The following is a 23016-nucleotide window of genomic DNA, read 5'->3' as shown; positions in this document are numbered from 1 at the left end:
GACTGAAAATGGAGGAAACAAATGACATTTATTTTCCTCTTTTTTTGTGTTTTTGGCACATCATTTGGCAGCGGGGGGCGCAAACAGCCACTGAAGAAAGACAAGGACAGCTATGAGCACTAAAGTGGCCGGCGTGGATTTCACAATTTGTATGTGTAGACCCCTTTCCTGGCTGGTGGTGGTCTTGGCCACAGTCTAGGGTCCTGACAACGGGACTCATTTTTAAGAATCTTCTTTGCCCCCCCCTCCCCCCACACACAATTTGGGTAAGCAAACGACACAGATTCAAACGGAAAACACAAGTTTGCATGCATTCGCAACCGCAGTTCGGCATACGCTCCCCACGGCCGATGCCAGGCTCAGTGAACCAAGACTGAACCGATCGAGGTCTGACGACTAAAACAGTCTACAGCTTGACCCGGCATTCATTCTGCTCGTGAGGGCGCTGAAGCCGAGTTGAGCTGCCTGTCGGCTATGATACGCTATTAAACAGTGAGGGCGACATGAAGATGAAGTTGCATTTGAGTGAGTTGGGTGAGACGGATGACACAGGAGCAGGGCTGATGGGCAGTGAAGGGGATTGGTAATGGTCAAGTTGGAGGGAGGCGGGATGGGAGGGTGTGGGGCTCTGCTTTTTCAGGAGTAGATGGTGATGACCTCGCGTCCGCCTCCGCGAACAAGAAGGACCCGGTTGAGACCTTCAGTGAGGACCTCAAGGAACTCCATGTCTGGTTGAGAAAGGTCAAGGAACTTCAATATGGCATCACAACAACAATTTAAAAGTCAGGTCAACTTATATCCATATATAAAAGATATATCATAATGTTGCGTCTAAACGTGTTTTGCAGGAATGAATGAAATGGTTTTGCAGAAATGAATGCTGAACCATTTGGTTTAGCATGGACTTTTTCAAACAGCTTAGCTTTTTGAAATCTCAGTCATCCATAATAAATTAGCATAATGTGTTTGTAGGGAATGATATATATGCTTTACCAAATGTGTGCGTAATAGTAGGAATTTGAAAAATTGAAAACATCACTGCTCAAGTGCAACCAGCAGAGGGCACCATTGCTCCCAGGACCAACATTAGCTTGCTGTTATGTTCACAAAAAGGCCCTGAGCATATTTTCTCAAACAGTTGCTTGCCCCTCAATTCAATGTCTCCCTTACCCCTCATCAAAAACAATCAGGAGTTATAACTGGAATGTCCGTCGTTCAAAAATGTCATCATTCACCACCCAACATAAAAGAGTTGAATGCTGAGCCGATGAGATTGCTATTGCTCACCGTAGCACCGACTGACCCATGTAAATGCTCTCCCAGATGAATTAAACACACGTTGTACAGCCGTGATTTCCAAACGCTTGCCAGCCAAACGCCGTTCGTATATTAACCAACATACACCGACACTCACATCTACTGTACAGACCGTTTAGAGCAGGGGTGCCCATTAAGTCGATTGCCAGCTAGCAGTAGCTCGCCGAGGGAGTGTCATGTCGGTAACTCTCATCATGGTATTGTTAACTCCCGCATATCATCCGTTGTGAAATTTGTTCCTTGACTGTCGCATGCCTCACGGCCTACATCAACAAATATCATATATATCGAATAGCCTCATGCCCATTCATCCCCTGCACGTTGAACACTTCATTTTTGAACATTCTTTTCATCGAGTCCAAAATGACCTTGTGAAATTCAAGCCTGGCATTCTCATTCTACCCCATCAACACTTGTTATGCATAGGAGCCTTAAATAAGCATTACCGTAAACTCTTTATCATATTTGTTTTATCCTACGTTATTTTCACAAGTCTTGGGGCCTACTGGGTTAACCTGAGATCTCCGGGATTGGACTTTGTGACATGTCGTGTGTTGGTTCAAGTCAACAACAACAAAAAGAAAAGTTCTTGGATTTCTGTATCTGTGAAGTTGGAGGAAAGGAAAATTCCTTGAAGCCTTGACAACTCAATTTTAAATATGACTTCAAAGGACTTTTGCATCAGTGAAGTTGGAGGAAAGGAAAATTCCTTGAATCCTTGATAACTCAATTTTAAATATGACTAGAAAGGACAAGGAGACAATAAACTAGTAAAAAGGATAATAAGCATGTACTGTACTACATTCATAGCAATTTTAACCCCCCCCTCCCAAAAAAAAATACAGTCTGTTCTTGCGCACTTGCCTCTGATGGTGTGTGTGGTGCCATGCATGCATGAAGTACACACTCACAAGTTGCAATTAAGCTCTATTAATATAATTATTATATATTATTTTAGGTGGGCCTTATAGTGCGGAAAATACGGTCATCGTCCAACCTAGCTCGCATGCTGGAAAGGTGTGGGCACAACTGATTTAGAGTCTAAAAAAGATGCACTCTCTTTTGAATCAAGATTTTAGCAAAGGATACAGTTCTCATCACCTGTACGGTTCTTAGGTGGCCCGGGCATATTGAGCAGGACCAGCTTGGCCTCGGAGGACTTCTTGATGATGGCCTCGTTAAGTCGCAGCGCCGTGTGCATACGTCGTACGTTGGACTGGTTCCTGGATGGACACACAGATGGGACAAGGCTGTCGGGACTTGTAAGGCAGGACAAAGCCACTCATGTGGTCGTGGATGACAGATGCTCACTCTCACGCATTTGAATTGTCCTCATCCACTCATGTCATGTAATAAGTAGCCGGAGTGAGGTTTGAAGGATCTTTGGTACTTACAGGTTCTCCCATTCACTGCAGCAGGAGCAAGAAGGGAAAGACGTAGATATCAGAACCAGAGTAGCAAAAGTACTCACACTATGTACTTAAGATTAAGTACAGATACTTGTGTTTCAAACAAATGAAAACGGCTGACTCCTGAGAGAGATTAAAGCGGGTGGATTTTGCAGTTTCATTGATATTCCGCAAACACGATATTCATCAGAATGCTGTGTTAAGACTAGTGGGGGTCACGTTGAACCCATTATTGCAAAGAACATTTTTGACTTGACCTCCATTTGAGTTATTCCGCCGCGAGGCAAGTTTAATACCTGGCTCAGTCCCAAGCCATAGTAGTAGATGTGTGGGTATCATGTGGTGGAACCCCTGTGAGCACTCACGGCTTCATGTTGAAGATGTCCTTGATGCCGCACGGTGTGGCAGCGGCAGCGGACTTGCTGGCGTCCCCATCGCACTTCTCCGTCCAGGTCATCTGAATCTGCTCCCCGGGGCTCTGGACCGACTCGGCCGAGGCTGCTGGGGCCGCCGGGGTGGCGGGGCTGGTCGGGGTGGTGTTCTCGTGAATGAGCTGCACCTGGGCAGGGGTGGGCACAGGGGGAGAGGCCGACTTTGACTATGAGGAGGAAGAGGAGGAGGAGGACGGATGGTAGCGAGGCCGGAGGTGGAGATACATGTAAATCCACGAGTGTTGGAATGTAGGTCAAAGTCACAGAATGTTTGAGAGGGACAAGAGAGAGGAAGTGGGGTTCAAGAACAGTTGTCTCGTCATTTGATAGCTTGACTACTAAACAGTAACACAGAGCAACTAAAACATGTTGGTCAATCTGATCATCCACGACCAAATTTGGATGCAGGGTCGTTTCTATGCCAAATCACCAGGTGGGTTTAACCCAGCAGTGCATTTAGGTTTTAATTAAACATGCTGTACTTGTTGATCATGATGGGACAACACAAAATGTCAAATGTTAGGGTCAATCAGAGGTTTGGGCGGAATTTTGACATTTTCTGCCAGAAGGGGCGGGGTCGCCCTCCTTTGCAACCTTAGATCTCGGGAAGTACGGGGTCAGTTTTCACAAAACAGGTATTGTTGGAGGGGAACCCACATCCGCAATCATTTAGAAGGTTGGTGAATTGGTGATTTCCGTAACTTGACCTTCCATCCATCCATTTTTTTGATTCGCTTATCCTCACGAAGGGTCGTTGGGTGTGATGGAGTCTATCCCAGCTGAATGTGGGCAGTAGCTGGGGTATACCCTGAACTGGTTGCCAGCCAATCGAAGCGTATGCATAGACGAACAACAATCTGCGCTCACAATCACACCTGGGGACAATTTAAAGTCTTCCATTAACCTGCCATGCATGTTTTAGGAATGTGGGAGGAAACCGGAGCACCCGGAGAAAATCCACGGAGGCATGGGAGAACATGCAAACTCAACACAGGAGTCAAGTCTTTTAAATAGCTTTGTGGCATTTGCATTCATTTCAGTGAGGAAAGACAATTTCAGATATGGTGATGGCAATTGGTCACGAAACAAATTAACTCGTATCTCAAGGCACTTCTGTCAAATAAGTCTACAAAGTAATAGCACACTTGTGGCTAATGAGTTGCTCATTTTGGTGTCTGATAAGTGAGATTCCTTTGAGCGATGGCAGCACTGAAAAGTGTGGAATAACATATTCATTTTGACGCAAGACTGCATTAGCATTCCCACCTTGCTTTCGTGTTTCACCATTGCGAGAAATATCACGTGGTGCACATCTAATCAAAAGGCTTCTTAGCCGTCATTGATTGGGGGAGGTGAGTGTGCAAATTGTTATTACCAAAAAAAAAAAAAAAAACGAAATACAAAACATGCAACCCAAGAAGTTTGACTGCAAACAAAAGTAAACCCATGGAAGGGCTCTACCTCCTCCTCCGGCTTTTCCTCTTTACCGGCCGCTGGCGGTTCTTCGCTCACACTCAGCTGAGTGGTGACAGACGCAGGGTTCTTGCGCCGAATGGAGCCGCGGGATGAGTCAGTGATGCTCTGGATCTGTGAAGATACCACAGCAAGAGAGAAAAATGTAAAAAGAAAAAATATATAAATGAAGAACTAAAGAGATTATTTAGACCAGTTTCAGTTTGTGGTGCATGGCAGGCAATGACTCACATAAAAGTGAAACTTAAAGCAAACATAATTTGACTGGGGAGGTAATAATTGCAAAAGGTTCAGATAAGTGTCAGTATATTCCTTCCCTCTGCCAAGACATCATGGCACCATGCTCCACAGCAAAGATGCAGATAAGGAAAATGGCATCTCACCGTTCTGAATTTGCTCAAAATATACTTCAGTCTAGGTGTCACGCCAAGTCAAATCAAGATGAGCCACGCCGAGCTGAACCCGTCAAGTCCCATTCGCGTGCAGATTTTTGAGTGTCCCTTTCTCAAAGATGAGGGCAGGAACTTTCTTACCTCCCTCTCACGCTCGGTCTTGGTCAGGTTGATCTGCTTCAGCATCTGTGAGCGTTGTTCCATCACCAGGGTCTTCTCGTAGGTGTATGCTGAGATGTCGCTGTCGTGCTGCAGGGAAACACACCAGCGGCTTAAAAAACACCGATAGACGACACTTTGCTTCAGTGATAGTAAGCGGAAACTGTCTTGGTCAAGAAATATTTTTGAGGGAAAGCCATCCATTCATACATTTTCTTCCGCTTATTCATGGTTGTGTGGTGGGGCAGCAGCGTTCGTATGGAACTCTGGATGGCCCTCTCCTCAGCCACTTCATCTTTCTCCTGCTGGGATATACCAAGTTGTTGCCAGGCCAGCCGGAGACAGTGTCTCCAGTGTGTCCTGGGTCGCTCTCGAGGGCTCCTACCGGTGTGACCTCACCAGGGAGGGGTCCAGGGATGCTAATCAGATGCCCGAGCCACCTCATCTGGCTCCTCTCGATGCAGAGGAGCGGCGGCTTTACTCTTAAGTCACTCCCGGATGACTGAGCTTCTCAACCTATCTCTAAGGGAGAGCCTGGACATCTTATGGAGGAAACTCATTTCAGCCACTTGTATTCAGGATCTTGTTCTTTCAATCATGACCCACAGCTTGTGGGCGAAGACCATAGGTAACAGTTGGATTAGATTAGATTGACCAGTAAATCGAGAGCATCAACTTTCCGCTTAGCTCCTTCTTGAACGATGACAGCTCGAAAGAAAGTCCGCATCACTGGAGACACCAATTCTGCTTATCTCTTAGTTCATCCTTCGCTCACTTGTGAACAAGACCCCAAGATACTCGGACTCCTCCACATGGGGAAGGATCTCATTCACGACCAAGAGAGGGCATGACACCTGTTTCCGACCAAGGACCATGGTCCCAGATTTGGAAGTGCTGATTTTCATCTCGGGTGGCCCGTTGGTCGACTGGTTAGCGCATCGGCACAGCGGTGCATAGTTTGTTTCCGGCTCTGGGCTTTCTGTGTGGGGCTTGCATGTTCTCCCCGTACCTGTGTGGGTTTTCTCTGGGTACTCCGGTTTCCTCCCACATTTCAAATGCACGGCGGGTTAATGGAACACTATGAGTGATGGTTGTTGGTCGATGACTGCCCTGCGATTGTCTGCCAACCGGCTCAGGGTGTACTAATGCCCAAAGACAGTTGGGACAGGCTCCAGCGCGCCCTGCATCCCTTGTGAGGGTAAGCGGATCAGAAAATGGATGGTTGGATGGGTTTTCATCCCAACAGCCTCAAACATGGCTGCGAACAACTCCAGTGAGAGTTGGAGATTGCGGCTTGAAGAAGCCAATGGGAGCACGTCATCTGCAAAAAGCAGAGATGCAGTAACGAGGCAACTAAACCAGACAACACCTAGAAATTGGGGCCATAAAAGGGACAGAATTGATGACAAAGGGTATCCTTGGTGGAGTCCAACCCTCACCGGAAACAAAAATAAATAAATACATAAATAAATAAATATATATATATATATATATATATATATATATATATATATATATATATATAAAAGCTGTCAGTTTAGCGCGCTTTTATTGGCATTCATTTAAATGAATTTTAACGGGATTAAAATTTTTCTCGCGAGATTAACGTGGCACACGTCACAAGCGGATGTTACGTTGCTCTATAAATACACCAGAAACAAAACAACAAGCGCGCTGCAGAAGTCCACGCCCATGTCTGTTTTGCCAGCCACGGCAGCGCGAGACACCGAAAACGGATACTTAAAGAGTTTATGAATGGAAAGTTTACTTTTAAAAGGTTGCCATATTGCTCCACTGACAAGACCAAAGTTACCTGTTCTTCTCTCTCTCTCTGTATCATACAGGTATACGATGTATGCCACTGACGCGATTGTTACTTGTTTGGAACTATTTTGTGTGGAAGGTTACAGCGTTCCGTGTCCATATAAATACAGCGGGTGGAGCTTCTCTGTGTTCGTCTGACAGTGACAGTGCGCTACAGTGGTAGCGACCTAGCGAAAGTAAAATGTCTCCAGTGTTGTCATCAAACCAAGTGTAGTCATTCGAAATGAGGTCTACACAAAACCGTAGAGAGACTTCCGCGCAAGAAGAACCAACACAATCAACATAGCCTGACTATATTAGGGGGAGTGAACCCCACCCCCCCTTTCAGAATGGTTTGCCCCTGCAGCACGTGGGAAGTGCGTGTGCTTGTTTGTAAGACCGGCAGTTTCGAATACAGCGGCACATAATGAACACTGGTGTCCGGTGTCTCGTTATTCTTCAACAAACATACAGAAACAGACTGCTGTGTTGAAAGCAAACTTGAGAAAAATGAAGTATGCAACCATGGTTTAAATCCACTATAGGCTGAGTACTAGTGTACCTTAGATGTGCACTTTATAATGTTATATTGCTCTGTTTTTATTTCATAAAAAAAGCTGTTAAAGCAGCTGTTGTGTGACAAAATATTTTTTTCACCGTTATTGATGGACAGTAATATTGTGTGAGAGATAATGCGTGAATAACTGCACCAAGTGAAAAATGTTCATGTAAAATTGAAAATCGAAATTGTTATTTCAGTAAATATTTGCATTTGGCACATAGAAAACTGATTCATGATTCCATGTTGATGAGAGCATTAAAATGGGGGAAAAATAGGACAAAAATGTAAAAGGAAATTCAGAAACGATAAAAAATGTGTGAGTAATCACGATTAATTTTTTAGTTCATTTGAGTTAATTATGACAGTTGCATTTTTAATTAGATTAAATATTTTAATCGTTTGACAGCTCAAATATATATATATATATATATAATGACAGGCTACATGGCCTCCTCCACATGGATGACATAAAGCTGTATGCTAAGAGCGAAAGGGACATAGACTCCCTGATCCACACAACCAGGATCTACAACAGCGACATCGGGATGTCATTCGGGCTTGAGAAATGTAGTCGGATGGTGACTAAGAGAGGAAAGGTAGTCCGCACTGAAGGGGTCTCACTCCCTGAAGGAACAATAGCAGACATTGAGGACAGCTACAAGTACCTTGGTATACCACAAGCCAATGGCAACCTCGAACTGGCAACAAGGAAAGCGGCTACGGCCAAATACCTCCAGCGAGTGAGGCAAGTCCTAAGAAGCCAGCTCAATGGCAAGAATAAGACCCGGGCAATAAACAGCTATGCCCTGCCAGTGATCAGATACCCTGCAGGAATAATAAGGTGGCCAAAGGAAGAGATTCAGACCACGGACGTTAAGACCCGAAAGCTCCTAACCATACATGGAGGGTTCCATCCCAAATCCAGCACCCTGAGACTGTACGCAAGCCGACAGGAACGAGGCCAGGGATTAGTGAGTGTGAGAGCCACTGTCCAGGATGAAACATACAAGCTCCATGAATACATCTAGGAGAAGGCTCCAACGGATGACATACTCAGAGAATGTCTCAGACAATGGGGAACAGAAGATGAGGCGCTGGAAGAGGGACCATCATGGGAGGACAAGCCCCTCCACGGGATGTACCACCGGACCATAACTGAAGTGGCTGATCTCAAGAAGTCCTATCAGTGGCTAGAAAGGGCTGGCCTGAAGGACAGCACAGCACAGAGGCACTCATCCTGGCTGCTCAGGAGCAGGCCCAGAGCACCAGAGCAATTGAGGCCCAGATATACCACACCAGACAAGACCCAAGGTGTAGGTTGTGCAAAGAGGCACCTGAGACGATCCAACACATAACTGCAGGGTGTACGATGCTGGCAGGGAAAGCCTACATGGAACGCCATAACCAGGTGGCTGGCATAGCCTACCGAAACATCTGTGCGGAGTATGGACTGGAAAACCCAAGGTCAAAATGGGAAACACCTCCGAAGGTGGTGGAGAATGACAGAGCGAAGATCCTGTGGGACTTCCAGATCCAGACTGACAAGATGGCAATGGCGAACCAACCAGATATCGTGATCATAGATAAAGGGCAGAGGAAAGCCGTTGTAGTGGATGTAGCGGTCCCAAGTGATGGAAACATCAGGAAGAAGGAACACGAGAAACTCGAGAAATACCAAGGGCTCAGAGAGGAGCTGGAGAGAGCCTGGAAGGTAAAGGTGACAGTCCTGCCTGTGGTGGTCGGAGCACTCGGGGCAGTGAACCCCAAACTAGATGAGTGGTTGCAACAGATCCCGAGAACAACATCGGACATCTCAGTCCAGAAATGTGCAGTGCTGGGAACAGCAAGGATACTGCGCAGAACCCTCAAGCTTCCTGGCCTCTGGCAGAGGACCCGAGCTGAATGAGGGACGGACACCACCCGAGGGGTGAGATGAGGCTTTTTTTTTTTTTTAATATATACCTGGACACCATAAATTCCGGATTACAACTTTTTTTCCACACTTTCAACACTGCGGCGTGTAATATGAAGTGGCTTTTTAATTTGTTTTTTCCATTGCGGGAAAAACATGGACCAATAAAATGAATGAGTCTTTCACTGAGGTCCAAATGAGATTGCATGACTAATCACAACTTCCGCTCTTTTTGCCGTAGCGGGGGAAAAATGTGTTACCCGGCAACAGTCGACCATTAAAATGAACGAGTAGTACAAAGGGGTCCAATGAAATTGTATGATTACCGGTTATCACAACTTCCTTATTTCAGTCTTTCTTCTAACCCTGATCAACATGGAGAATACCAGACGAAAAGCATATGATTCAGCTTTGAAACTAAAAGCGATCACTCTGGCAGTTGAAGAACGAAATCAAGCTGCTGCCCGTAATAAAGGCATAGACGAGTCGATGGTGCGAAGGTGGAGGCTCCGGCAAGAAGAACTGAGCTAGTGTAAAAAGACAACCAAAGCTTTTAAAGGTGGGCCATCGTGGTGTTATAGATTCATGAAACGGAAAAGCCTGTCTATTTGGGCACGCACGACGTTGTGTCAGCAGCTCCCTCCCAATTACGAGGACAAACTTGTTTCGTTCCGCACATTCACACAAACAAAGATAGCGGAGAATTCCATCAGCCCAGATGAAATAATAAATATGGACGAAGACCCTCTGACATTTGATTTGCCTCTCACTCGGACTGTAATTAATAAAGGTGACACCCGCGTCATACTGAAAACAAGCGGCCATGAGAGAACACATTTTACCTGTGTCTTGAGCTGCACAGCATCGGACCTAAAGCTGCCAACAATGATCATTTTTAAGCGGCTGACTATAGAAATAATTTCATATATATTTTCCAATTCATATGATTTGCATTATTCTATTTAAAGGCTAGTGGGCTGCAGTATTTCTCCTCATAATTATGCAAATGCACATCAAGATCTCTCTTTGTCTGGCCTCTTCTTATGTGTTTCAGCGTAATTTCGTTGTGCAAATGCATTTATCATGCTCATAAAAATATGGAGATTATTTCAACTTTAAGAAATTTTGCGTTTTTTTTCTGCGGGGGTTCAGCGGGCGACCGCGTCAGACTTCTCACCCGGAGGCTCTCCACGGCGGCAGGGAACCCCGGCCTATTCATTGGCCAGCGGTTTATGGTACGGTCTTCGCATATAATGACAAAATAGATTTTTCTTCATAAATCTGAGAATGCGGCTCTTAATCAGGTGTGGTCTGAAGCCTGGAATTTACGGTACGTATAGTTTTTAAATTGCTATGTTGGTAAGTCACCATTTCCACCACTTCCACCATGGCGTCGATACGGAGATGATAGAGGAAGGTGGTCAGGTCCTTTTTCATCTGGATGCTGTTGTCGTCCATCTGGGCCACGGTGAAGATGCGCATCTTGCACTTCCTCCAAACCTGAGAGTGAATGAACAAATGTTGTTGCAACGGAATGTTTTTATTTCATAAAAACAGAGAAAGGAGCTCGAGGAGCACCTTGTGTTGGCGCAGGAGGAAGGGCAGCAGCATCAGCATGCCTCCGTCATGGACGATCCACCACACATCGATGTGACCCTCGGTAAAGCGCTCGCCGTTGGACGGGAAGGCTGCGATGTTTTTGGGTACGAGCAAGGCCAGGTGAGCTGCAGTGGTTTCTCGCACCAACTCTACAAGGAGTTAGAAGATAGAGGTGGAACTCTCAGGATGCAATATTTTTACAATCGATTATCCCGTGGATTCATTGAATAAAAAAATGAATGTGCATTTGTGCAAATTTATCACCATTTGTACATATTTCTAACCAACCCACCGACAAAATTCCTCCAGGTCTGGTGCTCGTCGCCTTGTTTCCAGTTGCGTGGCCACGACACCAGCACGGCGTTGTGCTTGAGGCCGCCAAGGCCGCTGGCCTGGAGCAGGTGGGAAGTGGCATCCCGCAAGTTGGACGAGACCGTCACCTGACAGAAGCCCTTAACCTTCTCTGTCTCCATCAGTTTACGTAGCGCCTATGAGGATGTGTGTGGGGAGGGGGGCGTTGTTTGGAATGTCAGACCCCAAAGTGAGTTATAGTTAGCGACATGAAATGCCTGAAATCATACAGGAAGTTTGTCCTTTTGGTATGAAGTGGTATAGATTTTTTTTCAACTTCCAGGGCAAACCTGTCATAGAAATTTGGTCCAATTGCTACATTTTTGACCATAAATACTACACAGATGGGGGGGGGGGGGGGGGGGGGGAATACACACTAAATTGTGAAGAATACAAGTTTTCATCACTGCCCATGTTATTTTATTACATTGCGGTTAACTTCTTTATTACACGTGAATTAAGAACAATGCAGGAAGTTGACTCACTTTACACGATACTCCCTTCTCCAAGCATCATGAAAAGGTGATTAGTTTTACTTTGTTTTATACGATGTCTGATTATACATTCAATCAGAATTCTTCTTACACTTGCATGAAAAAAAAGAAAGGTGAGTAGATTTTATTTTAGTCTGAAAAAGTGAAACCCTCCTGTTTCATTTGTTTCTAAGGTATACCGAAAATTTGCAATTTACTCAAAAAGGTTATGAGGGTGAGTTCGGTTTACAGTAGGCTTACAGTAATCCAAATACATCGTGAAAGAATATGACTTTTGTATAAAGTTGCTTGTATTAATAGATGAACTGTAAAAATACGACAAACTATGAGCCCAAAACACTGCAATATTATTCAAAACTCATTTTACAATTCTCCTTGGTATCTATCATCTTACAGCTTTGATTTCACATGCAGCGACACCGTCCATAGCTTTCACTAACAGCCCGGGCTAAATTTAGCTCCTCTCCAACTTAAGAAGCACATGTCCCATACTTTCTGAAAACCACTGACAACTCTCCCATGATCCGGTTCTTTGACACCACCTTGTGGCACCTTTGGGAATTACAGAAAGTGGACTTAAGTACATCTGGAAGCCGCTCATTACGGCCCGCGGGCCAAATCCGGCCCATTGGTCTTTTTAATCCGGCCCGACGAAGGTTGGTACACAATTAAGGTTCAATGTCAACGACTGCATTCATTTCATTTGGACTTGTACTGACAGGCATTTCAACGCCAGGTGGCACAGTTACTTGAAGTTGCAGAGCATAGGGAGGACGGGGGAGATGATACGGAAGCCCGCAGTAGCGCCAAGTCAAGCAAATCCCGTTCGATACGACGGAATAATGTACTCTTAAAGTCTGAAAAACGTGCCAAAAAATGCAAAATACTGCTTTTTAAGTAAAGAAATCCAATTAATATGATGCCGAATTTAGTTCACCCTTTTGATCCGGCCCGCCATAATATTTTCTGGTTCTCATGAGGCCCTATGCAAAAAATAATTGCCCACCCCTTTTTTAAACCTGATAGAGGTTAAAAAAAAGTCTAGAATATATGAATAGGGAGCCGCAAATATTTCCTGTATCTCATGGAGAAAATTGCCTACCTGCTCGGCCCTCTGAGTGTGTTCGTAGTTGTCCAGGTAGGTGCCCACCAGGGCCGTGCCCACGATGGTCAGGCCCTTGCCTGCCTTCAGTTGGTTGGTCAGCGAAAGCAACCTGGGCTGCTCCACATTCTGCTCGGCATCCATGCTCACCAGCACCAGCAACTGAGGCCTGGTGGGGGACAAAGCCACAGTACAGGAGGGGGCGAAAAAAGTCCAGGGTGAGGGATACCAAACAGAGCCAGGGCGCGAAAGGGAAGCAGCTGAAGGGGCGCAAGTAAAAAAGTACAAGTGGGGAAGGCGTGTGATGTGTTAACTCTTGTTGGTTTGTGATGGCTGTGATGTGGAGAATCACATGAACTGGGAGATATTACATTGGCAGATGTGTTGTTCATTTCTCTGGAATTAGCCACATCCATCACACGGCGATGTTGGTACGTGTGTGTGTGTGTGTGTGTGTGTGTGTTTACCTCCAGTTCTTGGTGTGGGGAGGACCTTCCTCCAGACGCATAAGAGCATAACGTGCAGCGCTCAGGGACAGACCTCGAATGCCGTCACCCCACTCCTTCTCCGCACTGTAAAAACACGTGCACGCACGCACGCAGGCACAGAAGCTTACCAATCATGTTGTCATTCATCACATACTCAAACATAAACGCAATACGACATGACAGTCTGCTCGCTGCAGCTTTCGGTACTCTTGCACAGGCGACAAGAGGTTTACGGAGAAAATAAATATGCCCGCTTCAGATATTTTAAAAATATGTTTCACATATATACAGTATATGTTGATTATTGTGGTTATATTGCATACCCAAAATATAAATAGGTTCTGTTTGTATTTTGCTCTTTTTTTTAAATGCAACTATAGTTTAAAAGTTCCTTCTAATCATTATAAGACAAATGACAAATTACATGATTTTTAAAGTTGTACATTTTTTAAATTTTATTATTTCTTGCATTCACCGCATTACTTCCCTATTTGTACTTGACAGAACAGATATAAAGTATAACCTTGGTATGTATTTGATCTGTGAAGTGAATTTTATTTTTATTTTTACAAAATCTCTTTGGGCTTATTAAAGTGTTTCTCAGTGGAGTGGCCGCGATTTTTTGGGTTGATTTTATTCATCTATTTATGTTCTTTTATAATTCATGAATATTATTATTATTCATGTTATTGTTAGACATATTTATTTTTAATTGATCATTTCTTGAGTTAATCATTTCATGATTCCTTCTTTATTTAATTATTCACCTTATTTATTTATTTATATTATTTGTTGTATTTTTGTCCATTTTGTTTCACTTTTTTCAGAATATATTTTTTTCGAATGTAATCAAATAAATGTTCAATAAATGTTCTTATTTTGGATTCCACTTAAGGGAATCTTGGTGCTACCAATGAATGCTGATTTGATCTGACTCCACATCAAATTAGAGCATCACAACAATATTCATATTAGCTTCATTATCACTCACCCTGCAAACTCAATATACTTGTAGATGGAGCCGGCAATCACCATGGCAACAATGGCGTAGTACCATGAACACAGGAACATAAGTGTGAGGCACAAGCTCATCCCGAGGAAGGACAGAGTCCTGCGAGGAACAAAAGACACAGGCAGTGAAAGGACATGCGGCCTTCGTGAAAAAAGGGCAAGGAGGAGAGTTAGTGTTTTGGATGCGCGCACCAGTGGTAGAACTTAAAGCGGGGCCTCCAGTTGGGGGTCCGCAGGAGAGTCTGTAAGGCGCAAGCCAGATTCACGAACATGTAGCACATCAGGAAAAACCTGAGGGGTGCACACAAAACACAGGGTGAGAATTTTCTGGAAAAATACACCTTGGAAGTCACAAAACGTGTTTGAATGGCTTCTGTTCACACATCAAGCGTAAAAGTAAGTTAATCTTTTATCTATTTTGGAAAACGTGAATGTGAGCGAACTGCTGAAATATTTGGCACAATTTGATTAATTTAAATGGAAGAAAAAAAATCTTTAAAAATTGTGGTTAGAATATTTTAGCGGGGGTTAATATTTTAATATTTCTCATAAATACCACTTTTTACGCTCATACTAATCATCTTCTTTTTTTTGTAAATCACATGTTATGAAGTTAAAGGACTTACATTATAAAATAATGCACCAAATGTTCAGAGCAAAAAGACAGTTGCCTCCTTAATTCATACAAATGTTCTTTTCAATTTGAGAGTCCTCTTATGATACGAGAGATGTTTGCAAGTTTATTGTACAAAAATCTGTGAAAGAAATGAAAAGAAGATGAGTTCTGTTGTTAAAGTTAAATATTGGAATGACACACAGATGAATATGAGAAATTGCAATTCACTTTTAATTTGCACTACTACAAAAAGATGAAAATTGATAGTATAATTAGCAGTGGTGTCCTTTTATTAATTCATGCATTTAGTTTTTTGTTTTGTCATGATTAAACTCGCAGCAGGTCACATTGACCTATCTGCTTTACCAAAGAAACAAACGCAGCAGGAGCTTTTGCAATTGTTGGACCATGTCATTGGTATTTTTCTCATTTCCTATGGGGAAACTCCATAAAAAAAAAAAAAAAAAAAATTAGACTTTTCACTGCAAACACCAGAATGCAGTTGACTTAGCTCGTCAAGAACTGGTTAAAGAACTCACATGGACAAGATGGGAGCCACTGAGTCCAGGGAGGCGATGAGGATGCCGCTCTCGCAGATGAATGCGGTCAGCAGCAAGGACCACGTGGGCTCCCCGTTGGCCTTCCCATGTCCAAAGATCTACAAAACATACCCACCCCAAAAAACATTTGTGGAAACCTTTAAAAGGAGTTGATTCGGTATTTCTACTTTTGAGGTGGCACCGATAAGACTGACCCTTAGCGCGGGTACGATTCCATCTTTGGCGATGGCCTGCAGCAGACGCGGCGCCCCCGTCAGGCTCTGCAGTCCGGCTCCGCAGGTGGAGAAGAAGGAGCCGATCACGATCACCCATGGTGACGGCCACGCCAATGTGCCGATAACCAAGTTCCCGTGCACCCCTTCCCCAAACCTAAGCCAGGGTGGGCGGCGTCAAACCTACAGAGTCACCCAAAAAACAACGCGTGGGGGGCAGCACTTACTTGTCTCGGAGGACCACACCGTCAATGCAGGCACCGAAGAGAATGACGCTGGACATATCTGTGAAGGTTTAGGTAAGGAATGCAAACAATGTTGAACAGCATCCATTTGCCAATCCGCTTACCCTCACAAGGGTCGCGGCGGGTTCTGGAGCCTATCCCAACTGTCTCCAGGCAGTAGGCGAGGGATACCCAGAACAGTTTTCTAGCCAATCGCAGGGCATAGAAACCATCCACGCTCACACTCACACCTAGGGACAATTTGAAGAGTTCAATCAGTGTGTCATGCATGTTTTTGGAATGTGGGAGGAAACCGGAGCACACGGAGAAAACCCACACAGGCATGGGGAGAACATGCAAACTCCACACAGGAAGGCCGGAGCCGGGATCAAACCCACAGCCTCTGCACAACGCGCTCACCACTGGACCAGCGGGACGCCTATGTATAAAATGCAAGCGTAAAATTATTCAGGTGGACAAAATGATGTGGACTAGATTTCATTAAGGGCAACTGCAGACATTGTGCGCTGGGCTTTATTTGGAGGGAGCCATCCATTTGAGAGAAGCCACTTATTGGTACCAAATGCTCATGTAATACGGCTTGACCATCTTTCGTGTTTTGTTTTCGTGTACACTGGCACTGGCATCATCAAAGTGTTTGCTGGCAGGTGTCTACTCACTAGTGCCAGGTTTTCATTTGAGTGAGGCATCCGTTTAAGAAGACAGCTTCAATGTGCATGAAATGCTCGTTCAATAGATTCGGAGGTACACACAATGCTGATTACTTCATCTAGTGGCCATGGGAAAGTTGCACTGCCATGCTCTTATTTGAATACAATGGTATTTGAAACCTTGGATGGATGTGGGGGGCACGCATGAGTAATGATGAGTAGTGATGCACGAATACCTCAAGCTCAGAAATCGATTTAGTACGTGATAAAATCTCAGTGATCAATGACTATGTAATTAATATCCTGCAGCTTTATTCAGTCACATTTGCATTAGGGGCCCGGCCATGCGATCAGGAAACCTAATTAAATCTACTCAGACCCCACCAGCTGATTACTGTGAGACAAGATGGAAGACGCACATCAGCTCACTGCGTGCAACTGCAGCAGCTATGACACTTTCCACCTGCAATGTTACTTCACCGTACACGCTTTCATTTAAAGGGGATGTCTCTTTGACAGGAGGAGGCCTTCATTTATACGAAAATGTCCGCATGAAAGGGTGGTGCTGCATACAGCGCTGATGACTGTATTTGTTCAAACTGTGGATATTGCAAACAATGAGAAATTCTGTGGAAGCCTTTATTGAAAGTTTTGACAGAGACACGGTGATGGTGGACAAATTTTTTATGGTTCATGGACAGTTGTCTAACCAACTGCCAACATTGCCAGGTGTGGCGTCTCTCTGAAAGGAGGTATTTATTTGTCCAAATTGCTGTTATGAAAAAAGACTGGTGCTTAACACGATGCTGGCAACCATATTTCTTACTCAACTCAACTCAACTGTATTTATAGAACACTTAAAAACAGCCATCGCTGTATAGTGGTGCAAGGTCATTTAAAGATTTGAAAACAAATCAGATCTTAAAAAGAACTCTTAAAATGTAGAGGGAGCCAGTGAAGGGATGCCACAGTCTCAGTTATGTGCTTCCGCTTACGAGTACTAGTCAAGAGGCAAACAGCAACATTCTGGACCAACTGGAGATGCTTTATGGAGGATTGGCTGACTCCAAAGTAAAGTGCATTACGGTAATCGAGCCGGGATGTGACGAAGGCATGAATTACTGTCTCAAGGTGCTCATGAAAAAGGAGAGGTTTTACTTTAGCCAGCTGCCTATGATGAAAGATGCTGGATTTAACAATGGCACCAATTTGCCGGTCAAGTTTAAAATCACTGTCCAGTTTAAGACCCTTAAGACCCAAGTTTGAGACAGATAAGTTGATAAGATAAGATGACTTGAGATAAGTTTGAAGATTTGTTTTTTTAAACAGTGGCGTTGGACAGTTGTCTGATCAACTGCGGACATTGCCAGGATTTCATTTGAGGAGAGGCCTTTATTCATACGAAACGATGATAGGAAATGATGAAGCGGGACAAAATACAGATGAACACATTTCTTCAAATCGTGGCTGTGGTCTGTTGTTTCCAAAACAGCAGACTTCGCCAGGCTTCTATCTGAGCGGCGCCTCCACTTGAGAGGAGAGATTAAATTGTTACAAATGCTATTGTAAAAAATGGTTGGCGTTAGAAACATTTTTGGCAATTTCTTTTTTTTTTTTTTAAACGGGGCCCACTGGTTGCTCGACGCAACTGTATGCATTACCAGCTGTTTATTTGAGGGAGGTGCATATTTGAGAAAAGGTCAGTCTTTGGACAAAATGCTCATGCAAAAGGGTGGAGCTAGACACGATGATGCATTAAACCACTGGTGTCTTTCTTGTTGCCAAACATCTCTTTACAGTAAATTAAAGAATAGTTGAATAAACTGTCATTCTTGACCCTCCTTATATTATTTCAGTCATAATGGCCCTCGAAGGGAAATGGTAACTAAAATGTGGCCCGCGTCGATATGTGTTTGACACCCCTGCATTAAATCTGATTACATTGCGCAGGGATATGGGCGAGACTATCTGAATAGGCCGAGACTGTGTTGGTTGTTGCGCTGCGGGGGGCAGTACTGAGAGGATACAGACAAAGGAGGTGGTGGTGATAGCGGCGATGGTTCCCACCGGGATGGACTTCTGAGCATCGCGCAGATCACCGGAGCGGTTGGAGCCGGCCATGATTCCTGGGCAGAAGATCTAACGTCAGTATCAAAGGCAAAACAGTTGACCTTAACTGTCTGGAGGGCGTCGTTCACCTGTCACCGAAGGAAAGTAGATGCCAACCAGCAGTGTGAAGAAGCTGGTGATGTCGGCCAGCACGTAGCGATTGGCGTTGGTCAGAGGGTCATCCGGCTCCTCAGCAGACTCCATGTTGACCCGCGCGATCAGGTCCCCTTTCTCGTAATAGGTACCAAACAGGTTCTCTGCATGGATTACAGCAATAACCACCACAATGACTAAATATGGTAGTGTATGATGCTTATGTTCAGCGAAAAACAGTCATTTTTTTCCCTACTACCAGTCTTTAGATTTTGATTAAAAAATGTCAAAAATGCGCTTTTTCTTCACCCAAACTGCTTTTACTGGTTTCAAAAGTGTAGAACCGTGGTGGGCAAACTGCGGCCAGCGGGCCAAATCCGGCCCGTTGGTCTTTTTAATACGGCCCGCCGAAGGTTGGTCCACAATTAAGGTTCGATGTGAATTCGCATTCATTTCAATTGGACTTGTAATGACAGGCATTTCACTGCCAGGTGGCGCATTGACTTGAAGTTGCAGAACACGGGGAGGGGGGGGGGGGCGGGGCAATCTTTTCGACCACCTAGTACCTCTGTATCGCTCTACTTCTACTGGTCTGATCATAACCCATCTGCAGCGAAGCACAGGCTAAAATAGGTCATCAACAACACTTTTGTCATTTTAAAAAATTATATGAAGACCGTACTTTCATGCTTTCGTTCTGTTGATGTTTGATATGGACTGTCAACAAATGCATTTTTTTTTTATGTACCATAGCTCATGCTGACCTGGCCCTTCTGTCAAACTTTAAAAGTCAATGCGGCCCCCGAGCCAAAAAGTTTGCCCACCCCTGGTGTAGAAGCTTAGTAGGAACTGATTCAACCTCATCTATATATTTTTATGTGATTTGAAAAGAGAAGGATGTGGCGCCGACCTGTCCAGATGCCACTGGTCACTCCGGGGATCCCTTGGATCTGTGTCACGTTGTTGGCGACAAAGTACTTGTCGCAGGTAGCGTTGAGCAAAGACGAGTCGCAGAACATGTTCCACAGCTGCGTGGTCACCGTCCCGTTGGCCGTCTCCACCGTCTTGGCGCACACGTCGAACGTCTTCCACACCAACGTGCGGTTGCCGAGCAGACAAACTCTGGAGGAAAGACAAGAAAAAAGAACTCTCAACATGTTTAACTCTTGTCATTGCAACGGAAACCGTGTATGGCCAGAGATTTTTTGGGTGATGTGTTGGGTTAAATATCAGCAGAATTGAATTGACTGAAATGCTCTCCAATGAACCAAAACTGTGTATGCCCACTCTGATTATTTTGACCTTTTGAAACACTGTGAATTTCTCTAACGGTCTGTTGTTGCTCTAAGTTTGCCAAATGTATTTTCATTTTCAATTCATTTTTGTCCTGGTCATCTCAGGATAGTTGCTTTTTAGGGGACTGAAATGCTCTCCAATAAATAACATGCATGCCCACTTCTTGATTATTTCGACTATTTAGTGTGAATGTATTGATATTTTTTTTTATTCAGTGAAAGCGAATGAACTGAAGCGGCAATGAGAAAGATTTATGTCCCCCTTTGAAGTCAAGGCTCATTAAAAAAAAAGTTTTTATAAACACACAGAATTTGGAAATACCATTTTTATATCACACAAAACTAAAACAATGAAAACTAATGTATCTTGTGTTAACGGGGTTCAATGAGATCCAAGTATCTCCAAATGTGTATCTTTCAAGAAGTACACTGAAAATCAAATTTGATTTACTAATATGATGAGTTTGACGAAAAAAAAAACTTGCTTTTCGAAGCACTTCCTTCCCCAAAACAATTTGGAAGTGTCACCATTCTCAGAGGTGCAGGATTCGATTCCGGCTGCGGCCTCCCTGTTTGCATGTTCTCCCCGGGCCTGCGTGGGTTTTCTCCCACATTCCAAAAACATGCATGGCAGGTTAACGGAACACTCTAAATTGTCCCATGGTGTGAGTGTGACTGCAGATGGTTGTTTGTCTATTGGGGGCCCTGTGATTGGCTGGCAACCCTGCCTCGGGTCTCCATTCTCTTTTTGCTGTTCAATGGAAATCCTGCATCTCTAAATATATGTTTTAAATGTTTATCGCCATGTTTTTCAGATCATTAAAAAAAAAAAAACAACCTTGGAGTGAATGTTTTTATTCTTTACCTGAAACACTCAAATGAATAGAACATATGTGCACTTTGGTGTCTATTTGGACTTACGGGAAGTCTGGAGGCTCAACCCCCGTCTTGATGACGCCGGCATAGACGGCCAGGATGGAGAGAATGACGCAGGCCAGGAAGACCAAAGCCAACTTATTGACGTATTTGACGCCGACAAACACCACGGTGGCCATGGAGGTGAGCAGGATGGTGCCGTACACACGCATGTTGTTGAGCAGAGCCGCTTCCGCCTCTGCGCCTTCCAGGCCCTCCAGTGGGAAAATGGCAGCCTTGGGCACAATGTAGATCTGAACGAGCACAGATGTGATGTTATTACATTTATTATTATTATTACTATTATTATTTAGTGTGAACTATGTAGATGTATGTATGAAGTATACAGTCATATAAACCAGATACAAAAGTGGGGTAAAAAAAGTATACGTTGGTGCAAAAAAATAAAAAAATAAAATAAAATAAATACAAAGGGTGTAGAGTAAAGATGTATTGAGATGATGGAATATAGCAAAAGTAGAAGATGTCAAATTTAATGTATGAAAATATCAAGTGCAATTTAACATGCGATTAACATTGCAAAACAACATATGAAATATAAAAAAGTACAAAGTTAAATCAAATAAATTTAAAAAAGTGAAAAGAAAAAGAAAAACATTACAATTTAAAAATATAGTTTCAAATCAAATCAAAAGGGAATAGGATGCATCGGGATTTAAAAGAAAATAACATCAATAAAATATCATTATATACAGTGTGCTGGATATAATCACAGTGGAAAATACACACCTGTAAAATATTTACATACAATTAAAAAAAATACAAACAAGTATGCACTAGTTTAGAATCAATAAACCTAAAATATGAAAAAATAATAACATCTAAATCAATTATCGGTGGCTCAGTGGTCCAGTGGTGAGCGCGTTGACCTCACAGTGCAGAGGTAGTGGGTTCAATTCCAGCTCCCTGTGTGGAGTTTGCATGTTCACCCCGGGCCTGCGTGGGTTTTTTCCGGGTACTCCAGTTTCCTCCCACATTCCAAAAATATTCATGGCTGGCTGATTGAACACTCAAAATTGTCCGTAGGTGCGAGTATGAGCGCGGATGGTTGTTCGTCTGTGTGTGCCCTGCGATTGGCTGGCAACTGATTCAGGGTGTCCCCTGCTGACTGCCCGAAGATGGCTGGGATAGGCTCCAGCACCCCCGCGACCCTTGTGAAGATAAAGCGGGTTGGAATATGGATGGATGGATAATCAAGTATTTTAGTTTAACCCTTAAGGGACAGCTGTTGCTACAGTGAACATCTTCTCATGTGTTCAGGTTTCAGGGTGCATGTGAAAGGTTTAAAAAGTAACTATTTATTGAAAATGATCAAATCTGAGGGCGGCCCGGTAGTCCAGTGGTTAGCACGTCGGCTTGACAGTGCAGAGGTACCGGGTTCGATTCCAGCTCCGGCCTTCCTGTGTGGAGTTTGCATGTTCTCCCCGGGCCTGCATGGGTTTTCTCCGGGTGCTCCGGTTTCCTCCCACATTCCAAAAACATGCGTGGCAGGCTGATTGGACGCTCTAAATTGTCCCTAGGTGTGAGTGTGGTTGCGAATGGTTGTTCGATTCTGTGTGCCCTGCGATTGGCTGGCAACCGATTCAGGGTGTCCCCCGCCTACTGCCCGAAGACAGCTGGGATAGGCTCCAGTACCCCCCGCGACCCTAGTGAGGATCAAGCGGCTCGGAAGATGAATGAATGAATGAATGAATGAATGAATGAATGAATGAATGAATGAATGAATGATCAAATCTGACACATCTTGTGTAAGGGAGCATCGGATTAAAAAAAAATCAATCTTTTTTCAAATGGAGT

At 44.1% G+C, this 23016-nt stretch overlaps 1 protein-coding gene across 4 annotated transcripts in view; it reads right to left on the bottom strand.

Moving 5' to 3' along the window:
- Window positions 1-587: 587 nt before the first annotated feature.
- slc12a5a (solute carrier family 12 member 5a) overlaps window positions 588-23016 on the bottom strand; it is a 176797-nt gene continuing 154368 nt past the window's right edge. For 3 of the 4 annotated variants that reach the window (XM_052075068.1, XM_052075071.1, XM_052075070.1), the window contains exons 7-26: window positions 21205-21452; window positions 19899-20110; window positions 18985-19152; window positions 18814-18912; window positions 16119-16176; window positions 15874-16048; window positions 15659-15777; window positions 14696-14794; window positions 14484-14603; window positions 13472-13576; window positions 13005-13173; window positions 11350-11545; window positions 11037-11206; window positions 10827-10958; window positions 5164-5271; window positions 4619-4744; window positions 3092-3324; window positions 2712-2726; window positions 2407-2540; window positions 588-728 (exon numbers count right to left, since the gene is read on the bottom strand). In XM_052075068.1, the coding sequence (XP_051931028.1) occupies window positions 637-728; window positions 2407-2540; window positions 2712-2726; window positions 3092-3324; window positions 4619-4744; window positions 5164-5271; window positions 10827-10958; window positions 11037-11206; window positions 11350-11545; window positions 13005-13173; window positions 13472-13576; window positions 14484-14603; window positions 14696-14794; window positions 15659-15777; window positions 15874-16048; window positions 16119-16176; window positions 18814-18912; window positions 18985-19152; window positions 19899-20110; window positions 21205-21452 (2778 nt within the window). In that variant the 3' untranslated portion in view covers window positions 588-636. The remainder of the gene's footprint in view (window positions 729-2406; window positions 2541-2711; window positions 2727-3091; window positions 3325-4618; window positions 4745-5163; window positions 5272-10826; window positions 10959-11036; window positions 11207-11349; window positions 11546-13004; window positions 13174-13471; window positions 13577-14483; window positions 14604-14695; window positions 14795-15658; window positions 15778-15873; window positions 16049-16118; window positions 16177-18813; window positions 18913-18984; window positions 19153-19898; window positions 20111-21204; window positions 21453-23016) is intronic. The other variant, XM_052075069.1, reaches the window with a different exon arrangement.

This window comes from Hippocampus zosterae, chromosome 9 (genome assembly GCF_025434085.1).
Source record: "Hippocampus zosterae strain Florida chromosome 9, ASM2543408v3, whole genome shotgun sequence".
Lineage (NCBI taxonomy): Eukaryota > Metazoa > Chordata > Actinopteri > Syngnathiformes > Syngnathidae > Hippocampus > Hippocampus zosterae.
The sequence above is the reverse complement of the archived record's forward strand: the minus strand, read 5'-3'. Positions and strand labels throughout refer to the sequence as shown.